This window comes from Phoxinus phoxinus, assembly GCF_949152265.1.
Source record: "Phoxinus phoxinus genome assembly, chromosome: 3".
In the NCBI taxonomy this organism is placed as follows: domain Eukaryota; kingdom Metazoa; phylum Chordata; class Actinopteri; order Cypriniformes; family Leuciscidae; genus Phoxinus; species Phoxinus phoxinus.
The window spans coordinates 6,714,093-6,739,616 of record NC_136878.1 but is presented as its reverse complement, the minus strand read 5'-3'; the positions used below and the strand labels follow the sequence as shown (position 1 = coordinate 6,739,616).

Genomic DNA, 25,524 nt, shown 5'->3' with positions numbered 1-25,524 from the left:
AGCTCCATTTTCTCACTATATGAGCCATAAAAGCCAAATATAATACTCAACATTTTGTCTAAAGGTGTCTGACTATTATTTCATATGGCAGGCTTGACATGGTTAAGAGATTTTGATTAACAGTCATAAATATCATAGCATCAATGAACTAACTTGAGAATACAGCTGTAACATTGGAATTAAAAAATAAGTCTTATTTTGGGGGCCTGCGGTCTGAGCGGTTATCCATTTGAATTAATTTTGCTCTTTTAAATAGGAAAAGTTGGTTCATGGGTCAAGGAAAGGAAAATGTAAAGTGACGAGAGGGTGGAGCTCAAACACAGAGATGGTGTGATGGAAATAGGAGTTAGCAGGTAGTCGAAAGGTGTGCATGTGTGTGTTTGCAACATCGTCTATACTTCATATTGATCATCATCGTCAAAATCGCCATCTTTGAAGAACCAACACTCAAGGAGAAGGAAGCAAGCGGACGCCTCGTGCAGCTTTGAAGGTCTGTTTTCATGTTTTCTACGATTTTTTGTTATTTTTGGTTTAACCTTGTCTGTCGATCATAGACTTGTCATGTTTTTCTCTTTATCGCAGTGGTATCGTTGCAGATGATATCATCCATGAAAGGTAAAGCCCCATATTGTGTTTCATATCCATACAATCAGGCAAGTTCAGGCATCTGACCCTGCTGTGGACACACACACAAAAGAGAACCATATCATGCTTTTATAATCTCCTCCATTTCTAGATCATTTTCTGTCTCCATATACATTTTTTACATTAGTGCTTCTGAGCAACAGAACCATTTGCATGGTGAAGTTTGCATAACTGCCCTCACAGAGCTGTGTGCAAACAAACACCATTCTCCAGCCATACCTTGAAAGATGGAAATATACAGTTATGTTTTTTATATATTCACTATAATGGCTTCAGAGTATTTAAACTCTCAAGTCGCACTTAGGGATCGTTCACCCAAAAATGAAAACTCTGTCATCATTTACTCACCCTCATGTTGTACCAAACCTGTATGAGTTTCTTTCTTCTGTTGAAGAAGGGGGAAATACTATGGAAGTCAATGGCTATCTTCAACTGTTTGAATACCAACATTTTTCAAATATCTTCTTTTGTGTTCAAGAAAGTAACAGATACAGGTTTGGAACAACATGAGGTAATGATGACAGAATTTTCATTTTTCCTATCCCTTTAAAAATGTCTGAATGCCATTGCAAAATATACACCATACTTCCTCATTGATTACATTAAGAATTGCACCAAAAAAAAAAAGTATACAAACGAGGCAGTGTCTAATCAAATATGCTCTAATTTGCATACATTTCCAGAAGAGAAATCTGAACCTTGAATGAAGCCAGGTTCAAAACATTGTATTAATTTTGTCAACTTCTTTGAGTCAAAGGCTTTTGCAGACGTGTAGATTTAGATTTGCTTGCTTGTAGATGATTATCTTATTTTATCGATTTGTGTGTGTTTGAGTTTCTGCTACTCTAACACCATAGTTTACTTTTGGGGTTTAATAAAGTAGTATCATATCGTATTGTATCGTATTGTATTGTATTGTAGAAAGGATTGGTATCTCTTTTTATCATATCAGAAAACCCTGTCAACAGCCAGAAAAAAAATATCACCATGTTTTTAGGAATAAAATGTTGTACCAGGAAAATGATATACATGTATGAACAACCCCTTCGGTAAAAACCTTCAGAATATAGATAGGAGTAAATCTGTCATTGTGCCTTTTTTGGATATTACGTTTCATGGAGTGTGTAATACAGCTGTTTGTGAATGTAAGAGGTCTGCAAAGTTTGAAAGATCAAAGTTTACAATAAATAAAGGCCCGGTTACACAGACAAGGCTAGATTAAGCCAGTTAGTCAATTAGGACATTTAGCTTTTATAAACGTGCCTTAGAAAAAGAAAAACATTACTAGTGTAAATCTTGAGACAAAACAATGGCACTGACATAATTTAATGTATATCAGTGCAATTGCTTTCAGTTAAAACGGTTCAAACATGCATTTTAGTCTGAGACTTAAACCTGGTCTGTGTAACTGGGAGAAAGTTATTGTTTCCCAAAAGAAACAATGGATTCTGAACAGCCTAAACCGAGTCGTCAGTAATCCCAGTCTTTGCTTCACTTCCAAAAGGATGAGGACTCGGGCTCAAATTGATCTGTTAAAACCGACGGCATCATTGCTGTTCGTTTCACTGTGTATCAAGGGCTGATGAAGCTCCGGAGCTGAAATTCAGATATGCTAATGAGCGATTCGTTTCTGACACGCGTTGTAAGCGGTAGACCAATCGCAACAGACTTGGCCGTCTGACCAATCAGTGCAATCCTTTGGCGAACTGTTTCAGACACTGTGATAAAAAGGTGATGCTATTATCAGAACATTTGCATTTTTTGACCTTGGATGCATGTAAACCTATTTTGGGAGACCTACAAAACAAAATTAGCAGTGCATAAAAAAAATATGTTTTTGCCTGTATAGATAGCTCATGCATCCGAGCGTAGATCTAAAAACGTATTGCCATTCAATGAGCCAGAAATCTTCACTTCAGTAGCACTTACATACACCAAACTTACTGTTTTAAGTAAGCGTTCTAATACATTTTATAAACATTATTTCACACACAATTGGCATATTGTTATACAGAACCAAAGGCCCCGTCTCTAATTTCAATGCTAGTGTATTATACATCAACTTCCTGCTTGTGCGTTTGTTGTAAAACAAAACGGCAGTGTGAGTGTAGACAGATATGCAAAATGGTAAAGTCATCACACACACACATGATCCCTCTCTCATTCTCTGCCCGGACATGTGGAGCTTACGATGATGTTCCCAGGATAATACACATAAGGGTCACTCCGCAGAAGTAGCAGTGCTTCGCCTTCTGAGAATATAGTTCCCAGTATACGGTTAGAAGACGGCTGTGTCTCATGTGACCTTGTTATTTCTACACGCTGTGACTATACAAATCACAACATGTAAATAGGAAAAAGTTGGCGTTATTCTGTCACTTATTGTGAGCAGTATGCTAGCTGGAGCCATTTACTTCCAGTCTTTGTGCTAAGCTAGGCTAGCGGTTGGTGCGTCAGACACAGTTACGGCACGCACGGAGATGAAGGGTATGGACTTATCTAACTCTGGGGCATACAGTGAATAAGCTAAAGTCCCAAAAAGTCGGCGTGTTCCTTTAAAGCAGACAGAATGCTAGATCCATCGACCTGTAACTGACAAAAATAACCATAATTGTTAGTCTTCCTGTCAAATATTGCTGTATTTTAATGCTGGCAAATGACCATGGCTTTATGTTGGCCGGTTCTCTGACTCCATGTCGTGCATTAAAATCGCTAGCTGTGGATTATCCCTTAATTATAGCCTGTATCATAAATGTGCTTTTAAAATGAGCATAATTTAATATCAGAACTTCTTAGTGACCTTGAAAAGCCTCGAAATGTGAAAATAATTTTTGAGCTGCTATATTTAAACTTTTACAAAAGCAGTTACTGTAGGTTGATTTGGGGTCGGATTCTCTTTAGAATTGATATGTCTTGTCTTGCCTTTTCCTTGCCTGAGGTTCATGCTTTACAATTTACATCCACTACAAACACACACACACACACACACACACTCTGTTGCTGGTAATCTTAATTACCTCTAATTATCATGCGTTTGCCAAGAGACAGCTAAATGTAAGACTGTTCAAAACCAGTCACGCTAACTACCTCGACCTGTAGCAGAACTGCTTGAGCTAGTGGCTATAAGAAACACGGTCACTGTGATTTTGCCAAGTAAGTCATGTTCCTGCTTCAACATATTTTGTTGATCCTGAAACAACACTCCTGTCTGAAAATTGTGTCCTATCCCTACCCATAAGTTATCCCTAAAATCAGAGGGAAATGATAAGTGAATTACACTAACTCAGCACCTAACCCTTAGCCTGGGAAAACCCAGACCACTCTCAGTTGTAACTGAGTTAGGGTCTGGCAAAGCTCCATAGACAATTCATTTCCACAGGGGCGTCACCAACGGACGTCGCTCAAATGGCTCTGGGCGCAATTGGATAGATCTAAAACCAATCAGAGCGACGGAGAAACATCTGAGACTCTCAGCAATTCTCTGTTTGTGTTTTTCAGGAAGATGTAGCAATGGCTTCTGACGACTTTTGCCGTTTTTGTAAATGACCATTTTAAATCGCTTGAAACAGACGCGATAGCGGCATCCATCTCTGTAATGTACAAAATCTGCGTCACCGTCGCTGTTCTGTCGTCATCGTGTAAAGCCCGCCCCAACGTTTCTGATTGGTGCCGCGATTTCGACGGATTAGAAATGGGTTTCAATGGGCTCTTTGCCAGACCCACTTGCAGAGCAAATCTAAATTTGCCGGAAGTGGTCTGGGTTTTCCCAGGCTACCTAACCCTGGTTGTAAGCCTAAACTTGGCATAAACTGTAAACGTGTCCCTCAAATCTGATTGGTTGACTGGCATGTTGCACTGTAAGATTTGGATTAAAGCATTTACCAAGTGAATTAATACAAGTATTTAAAGGCCATGTTGCAGGTTAACCACCACTGTCGATTAATGGGTACTTAAATCACTCAAGATATGTATATAATTTTTAAAATGTCTCAAAAATGGTCTTAAATACCATTTTTTTACGTTTTTGGTATTAACGTTTTTTTTCACGCAATTCGGTGATGACGTCACGTTGGGGAGAAGTGGAGGAAAGCTAGCCTGATGGCCGTCAAAGCCGATGAAATGCATGGTCCGAGGAGAATGAGTGGAGAGTTGGTGAAGTGTCCTGGTGAGTTGCTATCATTTAGCAACGCAGCAATGAGATAACGACACTTTTTTTTTTTTACTGTCATTGAATAGCACCGAGTGAAAAATCAACGCGTTTTCTTTATAGTGGCGGTGGTGATCATGACGTTAGTTCAGATTAGTAACGGTAGCCTTTGTCATAGTACAGTGGTAAAGTTTGTCTTTGTCATCTATAAATAGAAGGCATCGTGCTAGCTATATGGGCGTTTCTAAGCGTTTCTCTTCCTCCGGTGAAAATGTTGTTGCAAACGTAGCCGCCGCGCGTCTGTCGCGGTGTTTGGCAGGTGCTCGCGCAGGCGGTGCCGTCCCGTGGAAACTGCGCTGGAAAGCTTGTGCTGTAGGGCAGTGAGTGCGTTCTGGTCGCTGGTCGAGGAGCTCACCCCGCGACCAGATGTGACTGAATGCTGAATGCATGCTGCCTGAACCCGTTTGTGCTGAAGATAGCATACACACATCTCAGGCAGGATCATGGTCCCCTTCAAGCCAGCACGCACGAGTAGCCTATGTTAATTGTTTGTTTACTTTTTTCACAAAGTCTTATGAACCAACTTAAACAGTTATAGGTGACTGTCTATAGATGTGTTGTATAGACAATGATCATGTTCTATAATCTGCGCTATCTGAATACTCTCGTCTACTACTCGTCTCTCTAGTCACTCTCAACGCTCTCACGGCGGGCTTTGGTAAACTCTCTCCCCAAGGTGACGTCATGCAATGCATTGTGGCGGAAAGGAGAATCGTTGGCGCTGTAAGATAGTACCTACTTTTTCGTATTATATTCCGTTTTGTGATACCCAACAACATAAAATACAATGGATAACAGTTTAAATGTTCATTACCAACAAGCAAATTGCACAAATTCGTTGAAAAATTTAACCTGCAACACGGCCTTTAACTATAACATGGTCTTATGTTTGTTTCTCTCAGTATTCCAGACTGATGGTGGACTGTGAAGGGGTTTCCATGGATGTTCAAGTGGATGTTCAAGTGGAAAAGGCGACAGGAGATGAGGAGAAGGAAGGTTGGAAAACTGCGTCTATGTTCTCCCCACAGCTGAAAGCCATGATGCGAATCAAGAAAAAGTACTTAAAGAGATCTAATTCAGTCAGGTTGGCTCATAGCACCAACTCCGTTGTCTCTGATGGGAGTTTGCATCCTAAGAGCCCCCAAACCAGAAAGTCCAAGCGAAGGAAGTCCCGCGTGATGTTCCCTAATGACACTCTGATGTTCAAGCCAAAGATAGAGCGCAGTCGAGCGAAACCTTTCCTAGTGCTCTTTAGCGTGATCGTCTTCGTCCAGGTAATTCTTCCTGTTCCTTTCCTTGGGTGGGTGCCATTTCTTTTGTGCCAGAATTGAAAAATCACTAAATTGAAAAACACACACTCATTGGATTTGGCACCGGTTTTACACCAGGCGCAGCCCAGCACTAAGAGTGCTGAGAGTACTAATGAGAGTCAGTTGACATGTAGTTGCAAAGTTACTCCTAGTTAGTAGAATTTCTAAAGTGGATCGTCAAAATAATGTATAACCAAAGCTTTATTAAAGGTGGCTTCCCATTCTTTTTTTTTAATTAGTTCCTGTTCTCCCAGGTCTACAATGCAATTGAGAATCTGGATGACCAAGTTGTGAAGTACGATCTTGAGGGTTTGGAGAGGACGTTGCACAGGGAGGTGTTTGGCCAGTCGGAGGCTCTAGAGGAGCTAATGGACTATCTGAACGATTACCTGTCTACTTATGCCCACCAGAAGCCCCTCGTCCTGTCTTTGCACGGGGCGACTGGCGTCGGGAAGAGCCATCTTGGTCGCCTATTGGTACGGCACTTCCGCTCCGTGGTGGAAGACAAGCTAGTGGTGCATTATTTATCCAAACACCACTGCCCCCTACAGGAAGCACCGCAGCACTGCGCCTCCGCAATGGCTCGCCGTATAACTGAGGTAGTGACTCGAGCCGAGGAAGAGGAGCAGATTCCCTTCTTCATTCTGGATGAGGTAGAACTAATGCCACCTCTGCTGCTGGACATCTTGCAGACGTTTCTTCAGTCAGATCAGACGAATGAGTTTCTCAACGTGGTTTACGTTTTCCTCAGCAGTCTGGGGCAAAGAGAGATCTCAGCTCATTTTCTTCAAAACGCGTCCACCGCTGGAGCCCATAAACCGCTCCGACAGGCCTTGTCTCTTGTCCATCCTCTATGGACGGAGCCAGTAGTCGAGCTTATTCCTCTTTCCCTGTTGGAGCGGGAACACATCGTACAATGCTTTCTAGAGGAAATGACCCTGGAAGGGTTTTACCCCGAACTCAGTCATGTAGATAGGCTGGCGGATGAACTGGCCTATCACAGAGCGGCTGGAAGACAGTACGCAAAAACTGGATGCAAACAAGTAGTGGGGAAAGTGAACCTGCTTTGAGAGATCTGTCTGGGTTCTGTTTGAAAATGTGCACTATACTGCTATTTTCAGCTACGCAAATACAGCTCCTATCTAAAAAAAAAAGTGGAATCTCAAAAACAACTTGCCAAACTTACATTTCAAATACACTACCATTCAAACGTTTGAGGACAATAAAGAAATTCATATTTTTTTATTCAGCAAGGATGCATTAAATTGATCAAAAGTGATAGTAAAGACATTTATAATGTCTCAAAACTCAAAAATACAAAACTCTTCTATATCATATGAATGCTGTTCTTTTGGACTTTCTGTTCTTCAAATAATTCTTGGGGGAAAAAAGCTGTATAGTGACAAATAAAACTTTTTTTTATGTGTCTCTGTGAAGTATTTCTCAAAAAAAGTATGTAAGGAATTTTTTCTGCCTGCTTGGTTGAATAAAAGAATGTTCAATATTTGTGTCAGAATGTGGATTGCCATAGAAAATCATTTTGATGACCATCAAGATCATATGAATAGAGACATGATTAACAACATAGTTTGTTTTTCTTGTGAAAACAATAAATTGAGATGACGTTGAGATTACGACAAAATTAATAAAAAATCATAATGCATGGCCTTTGGGGCTTTCGTATAAATCCTTGTGAGGTGGCACTACTTGAAGGACGCTCTACACATGAACTTGAGCATTGACTACATTGTTTTTGTACACAAAGTTTGCTAAAAAGAACAAAGTGTGCTAAGTACGACTAAACTCTGTACACAAACAATGTAGTCAATGCTCAAGTTCATGTGTAGAGCCCCTGGTCCTACTTCAAGCACATACTTTCATGTTGTTTTGAGTCTTCTTAGTGTTTTAAAAATAGCATTTTGATGCTATCATTGTAGTGCCCCTAGCACTCCCATTCAAAAGGCATTTTAACCGAAAACAAAAGTACGGTCAAACTTAAAAGTGGAGTTTCCATTCTAATTATGCTTTTACACGAATGTTTGACTCGGGTAGATAAACAGAAATAGCGAGAGTTATCCTCTAATATAAGATATAGTGTGATAGAACACTTACCTGGCTGTTCTATGTGACGTTATATTCAATCTTTCAACTTGGCGACATAATCTTTCAACTTGGTACGTACATCAGTAACATGTGACCAGAAGTTCAAGCTCAAAAAGAGCCTAGGTTAAATTTTGGCGAGAGTTACCCTTTAAGTCTTAGGACAACAGGACAACAAAATTACTGTCTGTATGATAAGCTAAAAACCTTAAGGGAGGGGTGTTTTAACATGTACTTATAGGCTTTATACATTTATCTCTCTGTGTTTGAATATATATATATATATATATATATATATATATATATATATATATATATGCTATAAATGCATTGATTGCCTCTGTTAATTGTGTTGTGGTCAAAATTGAGATATATGTGTTTGATGGTTTGCACTGCTGTTTTCACTTTGTTGATGTATGGGTTTGTTTCCTCTGTGATTGGCAGGTTGATCTTGATTTCACCCTTGTGTATTTATGTTTGTGAGACAGAAGCCTGGTTACCACCACAAATAATTTTGAATCCCAATTACACACCCCGTACCTGCCTACAGCCCTCTGTCTGAGAATGCTGAACTTAACAAATTTCAATTTTAATCACATCGAGACACGGCCGAAAAGTGTCACGCGATCACCACACATGCACATACTTTCCATGTGAAACGCCTTACGTTTGGAGAAAATGCCATGAAATATGAGTACAGTTGACTGTAGTAGTAAAGGATTGCGATATATTAAATATATACAAAGTTTATATTTACACATTCACGCTGCAAAACAAGATTATTTTGCTGACCCTACTGGCAGTTGTTTTTTCTTGCTTTAAGCAAAAACTCGCTTCATTTTGATACATTTTATTTAGAAAACAAGACCTAATTTTGCTTCTCAAGTGCGTATCTTGATTTAAAATGTTTAGATGTTAGCACTAGAAAAGGATATATAATTTTAATGCAATCATGGCTTGTTCCATATTTCACACTGTTCATACTTGATCCTGTTTTTAAACCTGTTTTTTAGACATACTTTACTATGTATACGTTTGGCAGCACAATTCAGGGTTAAAATCTAGGTCAAGTGTATTTCAAAACTAACATGAGTTTTTTTTTTTTTTTTTTAAGTGCTTAAGCCGTTTTAAACACATCTACAGTTCGTAGCATGATTCTGTCAGTTCAGTTTGTTTGACTCAATAAATTGATAACTCTTCGAATGATTCATTTGTGCTAAGTCTCCATGTGGCGTTTTTTTTATATACATGTATATGTTTTGTTATAAATATTTGAAGTTAAATATTCTGGTGTATTGAAACATATAAATCTGAAACATTATTCAATATTTTATTTATATTTTCAACAGTATTCAAAAATACCTTGATATTTATTAACTTTATTTGTATGTTAGTTTTTACATTAACCATTTTGAATCTGCTTGACTGTTTGATTGAAATTATGGTTCCCCTTCTAAGCAATTTTTGTCTAATTCTGCTCTAATTACCCTCACATTTTTTCACTGCACACTTTCTTATTGAAAATAACGCACGTGCCATGGGGAAGTTTAATAATATCAGTTGAGGCATGCATAATCTTGACAGCTGCATTTACAGACAGTTTAATTATGTGCTTTGAACTTTCTGGTGAATTCAAAATAGTAACAAGGGTGGAAAAGGGCACTGGAGGTGCTGGAGGGGTCAAATTTACATGTCTCAAGCAAGCTAACAATTCAGTAATTGAAAGTACAGCAGCGCCACAAACAATTTAGAGAAGTTAGAGTATGTCCTTTGTGTCAAGCATGGACGTTTGATTTTGTGTCTGATCTCAGTGTTGCTTGCAGCTATTGTGAACAAAGAGTTAATTTCCAAAGGAAGGTGGAGACCAAGGTCAGTGCATTCCTCCGTTTTGTGGTTCAGCCACACGCCAGACTAACTTTGTATAGCTGCCAGCAATTTTACTGCAACAGGATCTTTCAACGCACCAGAACTTTCCACTGCTCCTCTACGGTGGCCTTTATGTGCATTATACAACACATTTGCGCATTTACTGCTTTATTAAATTGATTTTAAATACAAAGTTGTTTAAAATTGTGGATTGCATCACTGGAAACAGGAAAACGGAGTGAAGCAACCGAGATAAGAACTAACTTCCTATTACATCAGGACTGACAAGACTTCCTATTAAATCAGGAACCGAAAACACACTCCTCTGGAAGAAAAATAAAACATGAGATAGGATAGCCAGAGTTTCACTCAGAGTGACATAAATCACAGGCCTTCTAACATAAATTTGACCTCCGGTGTGGAAATTCAATCAGTTTCCTGGCATACACTTAGAATGAACTCTATCATTTTACTAAGGCAAGCGTCAATATCATAATTGGTAGGTTAGTGATTTCAATAAAGTGTTCATTTTGTAACTCATCCTGCACTGTATGTGCTAGAAAAGTAAATGATTTGTGAATTGGATTTGATTTTCATCTGCCAGACTACAAAACAGGTTTAAAAATAAAAATATTCACTCATAAAAGCATTGATGGTTCCATGAAGGACCTTTAACATCCATGGAAACTTTCCATTCCACAAAAGGTTCTTAATACCAAAAAAAAAAATTATTCTATGGCATCGCTGCGAAAAAAACCTTTTGTAACTTTTGAGTGTTCTACACTAAAATGCTGGGTTGTTTTAACCCAATTTTGGGTCAAATATGGTCAAACCCAAATGTGGGGTTAAAAATGTATTTGTGAAATGTAACCCAATGGCTGAGTTTGTCCATATTTGACCCAAAGTTGGGTTAAAACAACCCAGCATTTTTTAGAGTGTAACACTTAAAGAGGGTCCCAAGCTCTCGATATTTAGCAACCTGAATATCATATAGAGACGCAGGGATGGGCTTTTTTAAGTTGGGCCATGAAGCAACCACCGAGAACCGCTTGGCAACGCACACAAAAACCACTAAGAACACCTTAACAACTGTGAAGCAATGTCTTGACAACCACAAACAACTCCATGCAGTGGGTTTTTGCCTGGGCTAGCACCACTTACTTGTTCAAAGGATATGTAAACATCTAGTATGTTTTGTGCTTGATCATCTTGAACCAAGCTTATTCTGTTTATATATACAGCAGGCTGTTTATAAGACCATGTAGCATAACCAGCTTCTTGACACGGCAGTAGGTACTGCACTTTGAGCTTAAGAAGTACATTCTGAATATATGTTTTAAATATATATTATATATAATTAATTAATTGGACAATGGAATTAAAACACTGGCCGGTATAGTGTTGAAGGTTTCACGTCTATATATATGCAGCCTGGTGGCCAATCATCACTGATTATACTTTCCATTAGTGAGAGTATAAGAGTAGTGTGTGAGGATTAACATCAGAGCAATAGCACACAACTATGTTCACACAACATAATGGGAGATATACCAGAGTTCAGAAGAGAACAAAGTGTTGGTGCTCGTCTCGATGGCTCATCTGTGACCAGCAACAGTGGTGTATCGAGAGCTCTGGTATCCGTAATGTCGTATCTCCACATAGGACGAACCGCATCCAATAGGAGTAACTGTCGACACATGAGGAAGCTGTCCAACTCCACAGAGTCCATATTAATGGTCGGGATGCTATAGCCAAACCTTTGGTCACTCGTGTCAATGCCAAATGTCGGTTTCATTGGTGCCAACAGTGCAAATGGACTGTGGACAATGTGCAACATGTATTGTTCTCTGATGTATACACATTCACTGTCTTTCCCATTTCCGTGGGAGTTACGGTGTGGAGAATCCCTTAAGAGTCTGAACACCCGGACTGTTGATGCCCAGAGTGAAACACGACGGTGGATCAGTGATGTTCGAGCTGTAATATCATGACATTCCCGACTGTGCCTGATGGACTACCGAGCCATTCTGAAGGACCATGTGCACCTAATGTTTTAAACATTGTACCCTGAAGGTGGAGCCGTGTATCAGCATGATAATGCACCGACACACACAGCAAGACTTGTGACAGAATGGTTTGATGAACATGAAAGTGAAGTTGAACATCTCCCAAGGCCTGCAGTCACCAGATCTGAAGCCACTTTGGGGTATTTTGGAGGAGAAAGTCAGAAAACATTTTCCTCCACCAGCATCACATAGTGATGGCCCATCTGGCCAATGTGAAGGGCTTGTATCTCTCAAAGACGAATTGAACCCTTAATTTCATTCTGTTAGACCAAGATCATTAAATTTGTGCATAAAAATGAATCGAGTGTGAAAGTTACATGTGAAGGCCAAGTACGGGAACCCATATCATAGACTGTTTAATATCGATTATGAGGTTGGGTAGATTGTCATATCCATCTCTAGGGGACTTAAGAGTTTGTACATGACCTATGTGTAAGTTCATTTGAGAGTGATGCGGCTGCTATATAAACACGCCTCCACAAACAGCCGGTCAAGAAGTGGAAATCATTCACAACTACGACATCACCTAAAAGCTAGCGTGACCCCATCACTCACCCAGAAACTACATCCCGGTAAACACTAATTGCACATTTCGGATGGTTTTGTATGTGGGAGTGATAATTGTAAGGACAGTTGTAAAGTTAAAAGAGTCTATTAAAAGTGACTGTACCACACAAGTCATCAATGTGATCTGCAAGCTTTTGTGTAGGAGGTTTTTTTTCTTTTCTAATTGTGTTTAATATTAGCAACCATTAAGATGTAAGTGAATTATCCAAGTTCCTTGGCAACAGAGAAACAAATGAGCATCCAAGAGAATCCTGTGTGGAATGAAAAGAAAGAACATTCTGCTTCAGTGTCTCCATGACATCTCAGAAACGCCCAGGATTTTCTGTCTGCTTTCGTTGTGCCTCGGGCTGCTCACTACCATTTACAGGCTTGTAACATTATCACTGAGAACTTTAATAAGCAATATTTCTGATAATGTCTTTTTATCACTCAAAATAGCAACAGAAGAACATGTGGACGCTGTTTCTTCTCATGCATCGTTTTCACGTCACCAGACGGATTCAAATACTATACGGTTAAAACAGAATTATTGTGTTTTGAACAGAATTATTGGGATTAAATGCACTACTGTTCAAAAGTTTAATATAAAAGTAAAATACTGTTCAAAAAAACTTGTATTCATGAATTCAATTGGTCAAAAGTGACAGTAAAACTTTGAAAATGTTACGAAAGATTTCCATTTCAAATATCAAAGAAACCCTAAAAAAAAAATACCTCACAAAAAAATTGAGCAGCACAACTGTTTATAAATGTGATAATAGTAAGAAAGAAATGAGCATTAAATCAGCATATTCGAATGATTTCTGAATGATCATGTGACACTGAATACGGGAGTAATGATGCATAAAATTCAGCTTTACATCATAGGAATAAATTACATTTTAAAATATGTTCAAATACAAAACAGTTATTTTAAATTGTAATAATATTTTTGATCAAATAAATGCAGCCGGATAGCATTATAGATATATTAAAAAAATTATAAGACCACTCACACAAAACACAAAGATATATATTTATAGAATTTTTTTAATTATTTTATATTTATATTATTTAAATATATATCGGTTATAGCATATGCCACACTGTAGGACACTCCTTGAAATTTTTATAAAACCAAACCCATTTATGAAAACCTAAGCATGATGTACTGGACCCGCCTGGCTTTTGCACATTTTGTTTCAGCGCAGAACTCAACTTGCTTCATGATCATTCAAAAAGCAAAGACAGAGACTCTAACTTCCATTAACAAGTTTGAATATTGCACAGACAGTGTGTATAGACTGTGTTTGTCCCCTCAGGGTAACGAGCCAAGGCGAACTTGAAAACACACTCATTTGAAAAGCCACAAAAATGTTGCGATATTGTGATATTAATAAGCATGTGAACCAACATGCTTAAATAGTTTGCTGTATGTTGCAATAAGTGAAACAAAAAATGAGTAAGCAAATATGCAAGGCATGTAATGGAGCATTAGGGCTTCCCTTGTCAAAGGTGGAGGGGAGGTCGTGAGGGTAAAATATGCACCTCTAAAAATAGCCCAAGAAACCAATCAACCGCACACAAGGCGGGCCCTGAGTCTCAGGTGTGCAGGTTACACCCATTCAAAGTGCGTCTATAAAAGGAGAAATAAGCGTAGGAGAAAGAATAGACAGTAGCAAGTGGGAAAAAAACCACTGGTTTACTGAAAAACCTCAAAGCAAAAGGAGACAAAAGAGACTGAACTGAACAGAAATGTCCTCAAAACATCCTGGTGCGGAAAGGTTTGGAGATGGAGAAAAGGCATCAACGTCGCCTTCACTCTCCCCAAAACCCCGAAGACCTCGTGCTCGACGGGTCCTTTACCCTCCGGGACTGAGGAAGATCCTGCCAAGAGAGGAGTCAGATCCTGCCAGACGTTGGCTGCTCCTGCTCTCTGCTCTTCTCTTCCTGCAGATCTACATGGAGGAAGGGCTCAGTGACACTCAGGGCGTCCCAGACCGAGCGCAGGCCCAGGATGACCCCTGCACGCTTGAGGAGAACCCCTTCTCAGATGAGGGAACCTCGGAGGCAGACGTGGCTCGGTGTTGGGGCATTGAACAGTCATGCTACTTGTGCTGGGAAATGAGGAGCTGTTTCTGAGGCCGGCGCCAAATGCAACAGCCGAATGTGAATGCAAACACACATGCTGAGCTGTGCTTCCTGTGCGCTGGGCTGCAGGGATTAGTCTATTCGCTGAGTGAGCTTTTCCATCTGTGGCTGGGGGGCAGAAGGGGTCCGCTCGCAGGAACAGGACTTACTCGTCTGAGCTGGACTGGATTTCCCGCACGTATGAAACGTGGCCATCCAAACGCCGCACTGGGGTCAAGACCTGATTAAACCTGATATGCACTGACGTCACTTCAGCGTAGGGGAAAGTGATGATTCACAGAGTGAGAAACAACCTCACACACTGCGCTAAACGCTCTACAGACCTGAGACTCAGCCGTGTGTGTGTGTGTGTGTGTGTGTGTGTGTGTGTGTCTGGGAATGCTTCTGTCAGGGAATGCTTCTGTCATTGACGGCAAAATATGTGTAATACGTGTGCAATTGATCGAGTTTCCGGGGGATATTCATAAGCATTAAAAAGGGGGGGGGGAATGATTGTATGATGATGTAAAATAATGTCTGTGCGCTGTCTGGATGTGTGTCCTCCTTTGTCTATTTAAAACTACAGTATAACCCTCCCGAAGACAACAATAATCATTAATCAAATAAAGATGTAAAATATTGATTTCTTTGTGAGTGTTTTCTTTGTGAGTGCTTAATTAATTTTCAAGTGAAACATTTCTGGATGGAAAAATGAGTCCATGAAAGGCTATATGTATATATATTTAATCTAATTTGATGTACATTAAGCAGTTGGAGCTTAAAAAAAAAAAAAAAGCTTGTAGAGAAATGATGAATGAAAGAAAATGATGAATGAAAAAGATGGATTGATTTCAGTTCCTTTTCAATTTAAATATTAGTTTTCACTAACTTATTGTTGCATGTAACATCATGTAGTTTTATTTTTATTTGTGCAAAAATAATCAATCTTCAAATTAATCAAGAAATTCTAACAATTAATCTTCAAATTAAACAAGAAATTCTGATGTGCATTTCTGGAAGGAAAAAATGTAGAATAATACAAGAGATCCACAAGAAAGTCTATAAAATCTATCTGTCAGTCATCCATCCATCTATCCATCCATCCATCTATCTATCGTCTATTTATCAGTCATCCATCCATCCATCCATCGTCTATTTATCAGTCATCCATCCATCTATCGTCTATTTATCAGTCATCCATCTATCTATCTATCGTCATCCATCCATCCATTCATCCATCTATCGTCTATTTATCAGTCATCCATCCATCCATCCATCTATCTATCGTCATCCATCCATCCATCCATCCATCCATCCATCTATCGTCTATTTATCAGTCATCCATCCATCCATCCATCCATCTATCTATCGTCATCCATCCATCCATCCATCCATCCATCCATCTATCTATAGTCATCCATCCATCCATCCATCCATCTATCGTCATCCATCCATCCATCTATCTATCTATCTATCAGTCATCCATCCATCCATCCATCCATCCAACCAACCATCCATCCATCCATCTATCGTCATCCATATATCTATTTATCCATATATAAGTCATCCATCTATCAGTCATCCATCTATCCATCCATCCATCTATCTATTTATCCATATATGTCATCCATCCATCTATCTATTTATCCATATATAAGTCATCCATCCATCTATCTATTTATCCATATATGTCATCCATCCATCAATCTATTTATCCATATATAAGTCATCCATCTATCTATCTATCTATCTATCTATCTATCTATCAGTCATCCATCCATCCACACAAAGCCGTACAGTAAATAAAAGAAAGTCCAAAAATAAATCTTAAAATCTATTACAAAAAGAACACATTGAGCAGACATGTTCATAATGGTAATGACAGTTTTACTTTAACCACACTTTTATACAAATCTTCCAATTGAAATCAAGGCCTTTACGTTTTTTAAAAACCAAGAGCTATTTGGAATCCAGCCAACAACCTTAGCATTGCTATACTAGTATCACTACACCGACTGCACTATAACTAGCAGCTAAAGATTCATGCAGTTGTGCCACTCATCATCTGATCAGAAATAAGCAGTGACACCCCCGCGCACGTACACACACATTCTGAGAAACTGAATCTTTCCATCTTCCATAAACACACATGATATGACCTCTGTTAGGCATCTGTTATGAAATACATATTTCCATTTTAATGAAGTTCCTCGTTAGATCTGCTCCTCCTACATCTGAGCTGATGCATTACTTCTCTGTTAATGATGACTGTCAGTGTCATAATGATGAAACCACTGACTGTGTGAATCTGCACAATTCTCACACTGAATTCTCCATGAAATCTCTTACTGTCGTGTACATACGCAGTAGGCACAATAATAAATAATAATAAGACTAATCATTCCCTCATTTCACTCCCTGAAACCCATCAGTCAGAATTACATAATTGTGAAAACACCATGAACCATGAACACCTGTCTAAAATATACAACGACAAAGAGTAACACCTGCTGAGGGTGACGATTTAATACGTGTGTGTTTTAGCGTTCATTACAGCCTAGAGGAAGATGTCCTGACCTGCTATGACTTCATGCTTTCATATGAAGTTTTCACATCGCTCATTTAGAGAGCAGGTGTGATGCATTACATCCGCTTATGTCTTATATTCACTTCATCACCATCATCATCATCATCATCATCATCATCAATGATTCCAGTCATTGCAGTCATTTCTTTGTGCATCACAACAATTAGTCATTTGGTCCATGAAAGATTGTTGTTTTCTACAGAATGCAAGTCTAGTTACTGAAATATTCATTCATTTCCTTACAGAGAAACTGATTTTTAGTGATAAAGCTTTCAAGACAGACCGACCATGAGCTCTGGGGTTACGCAATAGTATACACTTTATTATTTAAAATCATAAATGAACTGACAGTATATTTGAAAGCAGAGTTTGAACGGAGTTGAAAGTGACTTTGTAACTCAACTGGTAGAGGATTGCATTTGCAACACGAAGGTCGCAGGTTTGACTCCCAAACAAAACACACAAATGAATGCCTTGAAAGCACTGTAAGCAACCTTGAATAAAAGTGTTTGCTAAATACGTAAGTGCTTGATCCACCCTCGTCTTATATTGCAGACTTGAGCTGATGGTTAATTGCACGACGTTCAAATATTTAGACCGCGTCAATTCTTCAGAAACGTTAGACGCATTGCCTTAATCCATATGACGCTGTGTGTCAGTCTCTCACACATATTTTGACGACTGAATTGTTTAGAAAAGGTCAGGCATTGTTATTACCTCACAAGAGGAAGCATTCCAAACTATAAATACTGTACATGCGTTTCTAATTAAGGCTTTAGAAACATTTGTTAACATTTAATCATTAGAAACAGCTCTTCAGCATTTTTGTTATGTCATATAATGTTTTGGTGAGAATAAACTTGAAACTATTCGACTGTAATTAAAGTATTTCCATGCAACCCATTTAAAAAAATGAATGCACTTTAAAGGGATAGTTCACCCAAAAATGAAAATACCAAATATGGATATTTTTCTTACACAAACGCATAGCTTCGCTTCAGAAGGCCTTTATTAACCGCTGGATTTATGATGGATAGATGCACTTTTATGATGGATAGATGCACTTTTATGGACTTCAAAACAGAAACGGCCATTCACTGCCATTATAAAGCTTGGAAGAGCCAGGACATTTTTTAATATAACTTTGCTTGTATTCGTCTGAAAGAAGAATGTCATATACCTGGGTGGCTTGAGGAGTAAATCATGGGCTAATTTTCATTTTTGGGTGAACTATCACTTTAAGTCTGCTTGCATAAAATCCTCTGCCAAATCAAAAAAAGTATTGTAGGCTAAATATGTCAAATATAGTTGAGGTACACTGTGAAACCGTCCGCCCCCTGTCTTTAATGAGGAGCACTGCAGATAAATGACGTTTAACTGTCATGATAATCTGCACGTAGACACTTGGCACGAATGAAACACTATAATGAGAATTTTCAGAGAACAATGACCCACATCTCGCTAACAAACCAAGAACTCTGATGCACGCTGTTCTGCCTGTCAAGTTTCATCTGTTGCCATTGCAAAAACACAAGCTCAGTCAAACATGGTCATGAGAACTGTTCCCTTCTATTACTGAGAATCTACACTACAGTAAGGCCAGATTAACCCTTTTAAAGCCTGACATATATGAAAGTTTGCAAATGTGTTTTTGTTGAGTATCATATTTGATACATCAGGCTTTTGTGGCTCGGATTTATGAAGCTCAGACTCGAGGAGGAAAAAAACTGTTTTATTCAGAGGCCCAAATACTCTATAGTAGCCTATAGACTACATAAAATGCACATAAATATCAGTTGTCACTCTATAACTGCCAATAATATATCTTATTAAGATGATATTTAAATGCTTAGTTTAGTTTTTACTGTGGGAAGCAAAACAATGATGACTGAGAGATGACGAAATAAATGTTCCTCAAAAACCTGATGTATCGCATTTGTTATTCACATTTTTAGCATGTTTAATCAAGTAAATCTAAGTGCTTTATTACAGTGAGTGTTCATATTTCTAACCATACATTTTTTTATTGCGTTTACTTTAAAAATGCATACAAATTTCACAGCAAAAAAGACACGTGAACCATGACCTGAAGGAGGACATTTTAGGCCTTTAACTTGCTAAAAAAGTCTAAACTATATCAATACGACTGCAAACACAAAAATGTGTGTAAAAATATGATATTGTAGATTGTATAAACTCCATCCATGAGAGCTCCAGATGAGTCTGCATTAGTTCACAGTGACTGATGCAGCCGCAATGCTGTTGACCTCCTGTTTAGCGATAACAGAATTGCACTAATCTACTTTAATAAGGAAAAGCATGTTTGAAGATCAGACACGTTTAGCTTGAAGAAGCAAGTACAATGTTAATGTCACCACATACCAATCTGCATTGCTCCACACCACTGAAACCATAAGTCATACCGCTCAAAATGCACACCCACGAGAGCATTCACTCTCATACCTGTGTGTGCTTGAGCGTTAATTTTAGTAAGGTGACGCAAAGCCCATGCGGCCCTTCCTAAAGTAAACATGCCAGGCCTGAGGCAGGGATTCCAGACCTGAGGCTTCACCCGCAGCAGACATTCCAGCGCTCGTGCTCACCGAGAAAACCCAGAAACCGCAGAGGGTGAGAAATAAGGTGCTGCCGTTTGATTGGACGGAAGCGCTCGCTCATATCACGAATTAGTCCATGTGTGGTCACAACCTCTTCCACAAGGATTCCTCCTAAAAGTTCGTGCATCTCAAGTGACACGTATACCAACCAACTAGCCATCAGCTGCAAGTTAAAAAACATTTTTAAACTGTATGTCTGGGCTAGCTCGGTTTTCCTGAGATCCCAAATGGAAGGCACGTTCTAGACTAAACTATGCTGCCAGTATGATCAAAAATGTCTTTTTAAGTCTTGAGAAATCCCACAATGTGTCACTGCCATAATAGGTAGCCTACTGTACGTCGGAAATATGACTCAATAGCAAGAAGTTAAAGCAATTTCAATCAAACAATGGATTTGCCAAACTCTTAGTTTTGAGTGTTGAAGTATTGACTCACAATCACATCAAACAACTTTGATGTAAAATTATGCATCTTCTTCAAGTTGAGGCTAATATTCCTAGAACAGGGGTTTTCAGAGGAAGTGAGTATTAATGCACGCTTCAGCATTCTTGAGTCAATTAATGTGATTCTACATTGAAAATAAATGTCGCAAGATTTAATTTGAAACAATTTTTACTCAGAAGCTGCAAAATTCCTCAAATAATTACAAAGAAACAGTAAGTAACACATTGACTTCAACCAAGATAGTTCAACCAAAAAGAAAGATTTTGTCATCATTTACTCACCCTCATGTTATTTTAAACCTGTATACATTCTTTGTTCTGTTGAACACAAAAATAGATATTTGGAAGAATGTCGGTAACCAAACCGTTGCTGGTTCCTAATGACTTCCATAGTAAGGGAGAAAAAAACCACATTCCTCAAAATATCTTCTTTTGTGTTCAACAGAAGAAAGAAACTCATACAGGTTTAGGATAACTGAAGGGTTGATGATGACAGAATTTAGATTTATGGGTGAACTGTCAATTTAAACGTGAAATTTTTTATCCGAAAGAATAAAATTGTATTTTCTTGTAACATACTTCATTTTATTAACAACTTTGAAAATATTTGTTTTTACATTGTACATGACTGTACGGTGACAACTCATACGGTAATAATACGTTTATGTGAAAAGCCGCTGTTATTCATACCATATGAGTTATTTCTTTCTGCCTGTGTTTTTCAGAATATGTTGACAAATTTTTTTTTTAAAGCTACACTAATATGCTTTTGGACATGCTGCATACTGAATGAAAAATCAATTGAAATATTAATATTTTGCGATCACAATTGTTAATATTAAGTCAGCTGTTCATATTAAACTGTGCATGGCTGAATGATGTGATGCTCTATTAAGTCATTCAAAAAATGCAATTTGAGCAAATTAATTGAATACACCTCTTCTATGATTAACATGTTTTCGTATTAAAACTCATTTCGATATTCTTTATGGGGCCTAAAAGTCTGGTGTTGTAACTGTACAGAAAAAAATTAAAGAATAGGAAAGGCTGAAATTAGCTACGTGGAAATATTCTTGTTCTAAAAATGATTATTATTAATTTGTATTTGTTTTGCTCTTGGTACTTATATTACTTCATGGCTGCTTATTCGCAATGTTGTCACTGTCATAAAACCAACCAGCTTTAGTTGTGCCGCTTCACTGCCATTAGGTGTGTTTGACTTAAAGCTGCGCTGTGCAGACCAATCGGTGTATGGCATCAAAGTAGGCTACGGCAAGAGCGATTCGAAAGAATCTGTCTCATTATGTTTCACCTATTTATGCGGGTATATATGCCTAGATATTATATGGGATACACCTATCCCAATTTTTTTAATTTGAAGAGAAATCCCCCCTCCCCCTCCCCCCAACCTACTCCCACCACCCACATCCACCTAATTAAAAAATACCAAGGCTATTGATTCATGCAGGTAGGCTAGAGAGTTCAACTGAGGGTTTTAAACGTCTCAGAAACTATGAAGGTTCGATTAGAAGTGCAATGGGAATTTTCATTCAATAAATAAATAGGCTAATAGCAAGCAAAAGTGTTGACCTAAGGTAACCATTTTCCCTCTTATGTCGAGAGAACATTACAACATTTTTTATTATTTTAAAATCACTTAGATTTAGATATCCTGCGTATATCCTTAAAAAAACTGACTTCTGAACATTGTATGAAAGATTTGGCCGAAATGTAACGCACCTCAGCACTCTATAGGCTATTTAACTGACTTTAATAAATAAATAGAACTATAAAAGTCCACAGTCTACTCATTGATGTATAGGCTAGGCTAACTCACACATTTAAATAATAAGGTTTTAAATAGCTAAATTAATAAATAAATAAAACAATATTTTTTGTTTTATGATTTTTTTTTTTTTTTTTTTTAAATACACTTTGAAAAGTGTAGCCTATCTTGTTTGTTTTTTATATCATCTTTTTTTTTACTGAACTATCTGAGGTCAAGCTTGGCTCCCTCGAGGATATTAGCTGCAGTCATATGTTGAGCTCATTTTAAGATAAAACGTGGGATTTTTTTCTTTAGTCAAAATGTATTTTCCGTCTCGAGTGAAGGGTGTGGCCATTTCTATGGGCGTCTCTTAAAAGCAAACTATACAGTATAAAACCTCACGCTGAAGTTCGAGAAGTCACTTTTGAGAACCAGAGACACAGACCAAGCAACGAATATTAGCTTACTGGAACTGACCTGAACTAGCAATGTTCTCCAGATCAGACAGCATGGTCCTCTCATTACCGACAAACGCTTTCTTCCAGCCGCAGCAACATTTCGGCTTCGGACCGATGGAGCCGCGCAACACCAAGCCGGAGATCTTCACTTTCGATCAGATCCCGGAGCCGGAGCCGCAGCGGCAGGCGTTCAATCCCCGCGGAGCTCCGCAACGCCCGCGCAAGAGAAACACCCGCGTCATGTACCCCTCCAAAGTGCGCAAATATCTCCCACCGGCCGAGAAGAGCCCGGCCAAGCGCTGGCTGCTCGCCCTGTGCCTGGTGGTGTTCCTGCAGATCTACACGGAGGAGGGATCCGTTGAGACGATGCAGAGTGAAGCACCAACCTTCACCGATGCCACAGCGTACAACGTCCTCCCTTTCCAGTCTGCTGAGGAGCAAGCCCGACAGATGATGGGCAAGTTTCCTGAGGACTTCAGCCAGTCCTGCAGCGAGGAAAAGGAGAAGAAGGAGAGCTCTTGGCTCCTGAACACTACATGCCCAAGCTCCAGCTTGGAGGAAGACTTCACCACTCTCTACCAGCAGAGCCGGAGGAACGGATACGTGGTGGCCCTTCTCTACCCCGTGTATCATAGACTCGGCACAGAGAACTGAATGAACTCTGAACCAAGTTTGTGGACTAACCAAGACAAGTCAATGACTTTGAACCTTCTTGGAGAAGAGAAATAGGCTCCTGTGGTTCCTGCAGTGCCTGGAGAACTCATCTGGTCCAGCTGGACCTCACAGCGTGATGAAAAACACAATCTGAGGAGACATTCGATGGACTTGAATGACGAACAAACTTATAATGGAATGAAACTTGAACGGCTCATTTAGATTTACTTGAAAATGTTTCACTTGAAGTGTATAGATTTACCTTGTAGCCTCACAAGTAGACCTGTTATATGTTTAAACTAATGAGACTGTCACAATGAACATTTGTGTTGCTGAACGCTGCCGCTCGCAGAAATACTTGAATCTCACATTGATCATTTTATTTGTTTTATGAAGAACTATTTGCTGTAGATATTTATTTAATGTTATTTATTTATTGTTATTGACTTATTTATTTCCTATTACCTTGTGAAAATAAACTGACATTTGCATCTTCAATTCTTTTCTCATTGTCTTCTTGTAATATTATTAGTTCTAATGAGCTGTGGTCTCACAAACTTGGTTCAAAATACAGTTATTTCTCTGTGCCACCTCTGAAAGTATACAATATTTAAACAAGAAATATATATTTATATGACACACACATGTGTTGTACATTGCACATATAAATGCATGAACACTTTATTATACTTTATTAACTGATTTATTATATTAGAACAGAAATACTTTGCTATAACTACTCTACAATTTTGAGTTTATTATTAAAGTCTTGGAGATAATCATTGTAATATTAACACTATGAATAATAAGATCATTTATTGTCATGAAATTGTATAATGTTCATATAATGAATAAAGTTACAATCATCACAATAATGCTTTGTGTTGTTGTTCTTCACTTTCATTACATGAGCATATTCAGATGTTTTTCATCAAAATATTATATAATATAACTGAAATACTCTAGCTTCATTAGGTTATTGAATATGATTTAAAGGGACCAGATCAGGCATACATTTTGTAGCTCCTTAAAGTAACAACTGAATATGTTACGTTTTTAGAATGTATTTTTAACCAAACATGGCACTGGCACATCCTAAAAGATTACATAATGAGTGTGAGTTTTAAGAGGAAATACCATGTTTTGTCAATCTGATGCATCATACCTTAATTTGGATAAAAAAAATTAAATTGGGGAAATGACCAGATCATCAATAGTCATGCAAAATGAGGTCAACAGGTACATCAGTTTTTCATCAGAATTATTACAATCATTTCTGAAAAAATGGCAATACTATATGAATATTAAAATAATAAATAGTAAATGTGGTACTCTGTAAAAAAAATGCACTCTTATTTTTATATTTGTATTGTAAGGTAAAAAAATAATAATAATTGGCAGCTGTGGTGCCAAAACCTGTATGTATATATATATATAGCGCTGTCATTTCTTAAACAACCATGTAGGAAGACACATCATGTTCATATTCCAGAAATGAAAAGCTAAACACTCAATTAGGGTTAGAAGAAGTGTTACCAAACATATAACATGCTAGAAAAACAATAATAACTACAATAATGATCCAATCATAGACTCTTAAACATTTGCCATATTTAAATCCAAACAGATACTTTTTTTGGGCCGTGAAGGTGTACTGTAAATATACTGTAAACCATTTAATTTAATAGAAATTACCTTTAATTATACATGTTAGATTTTATATTGTAAGATAACATGTTTTTAATTTGTACTTTTTCCTATCAATTTATACAGTGTATTATCATACAAAATGTGTTTATCTCTGATAATATCTCTGATTTTGTCCATTTAATGTGGTTGTTAGACATATATTTGGCGGTCAATACTCTTAACAAACATTACACTGCATTGTCTGGAATATTAATTTGAATGTTTTATCATTTTAAAGTTGCTTCTTATAATCTTTGCATGCTTTCAAGACTAAATTCAAGTGAAAATCTAGGCCATACATATTATGGACTCACAAACAAACTCTGGAAGCATGTATTATCAGTCATATTTGTGTTAACAAGCAAGTGACCTGTCGGAAGTTGTGGCCAGCAGCCCATGAGGAAGCCCTGTGGGAGATTCCCAGATACACTTCCTCTATA

General features: G+C 38.1%; 2 protein-coding genes across 3 annotated transcripts; both read left to right on the top strand.

Moving 5' to 3' along the window:
* Positions 1-351: 351 nt before the first annotated feature.
* Positions 352-7,674, top strand: tor4ab (torsin family 4, member Ab). Of its 2 annotated transcripts, none has more exons than XM_079608630.1 (4): positions 352-490; positions 583-615; positions 5,755-6,126; positions 6,417-7,674. In XM_079608630.1, the coding sequence occupies exons 3-4, from the start codon at positions 5,767-5,769 to the stop codon at positions 7,230-7,232; spliced, it is 1,176 nt and encodes a 391-aa protein (XP_079464756.1). In that variant the 5' UTR covers positions 352-490; positions 583-615; positions 5,755-5,766; the 3' UTR covers positions 7,233-7,674. The 2 variants fall into 2 exon arrangements, with proteins under 2 accessions (XP_079464756.1, XP_079464755.1); XM_079608629.1 differs by having other exon boundaries at positions 6,402-7,668.
* Positions 7,675-22,703: 15,029 nt separating this feature from the next.
* On the top strand, positions 22,704-23,893 carry ier3 (immediate early response 3). The gene has a single exon (XM_079608634.1). It carries the CDS (start codon positions 22,772-22,774, stop codon positions 23,393-23,395), a length of 624 nt encoding a protein of 207 aa, XP_079464760.1. The 5' UTR covers positions 22,704-22,771; the 3' UTR covers positions 23,396-23,893.
* Positions 23,894-25,524: the final 1,631 nt, after the last annotated feature.

Coding starts and splice junctions, on each gene's coding strand:
- tor4ab (XM_079608629.1), top strand. CDS start 5,767: ATGGTGGACTGTGAAGGGGTTTCCATGGATGTTCAAGTGGATGTTCAA. Junction 6,127..6,401: donor GCGTGATCGTCTTCGTCCAG/GTAATTCTTCCT, acceptor TTTTTTAATTAG/TTCCTGTTCTCCCAGGTCTA.
- ier3 (XM_079608634.1), top strand. CDS start 22,772: ATGTTCTCCAGATCAGACAGCATGGTCCTCTCATTACCGACAAACGCT.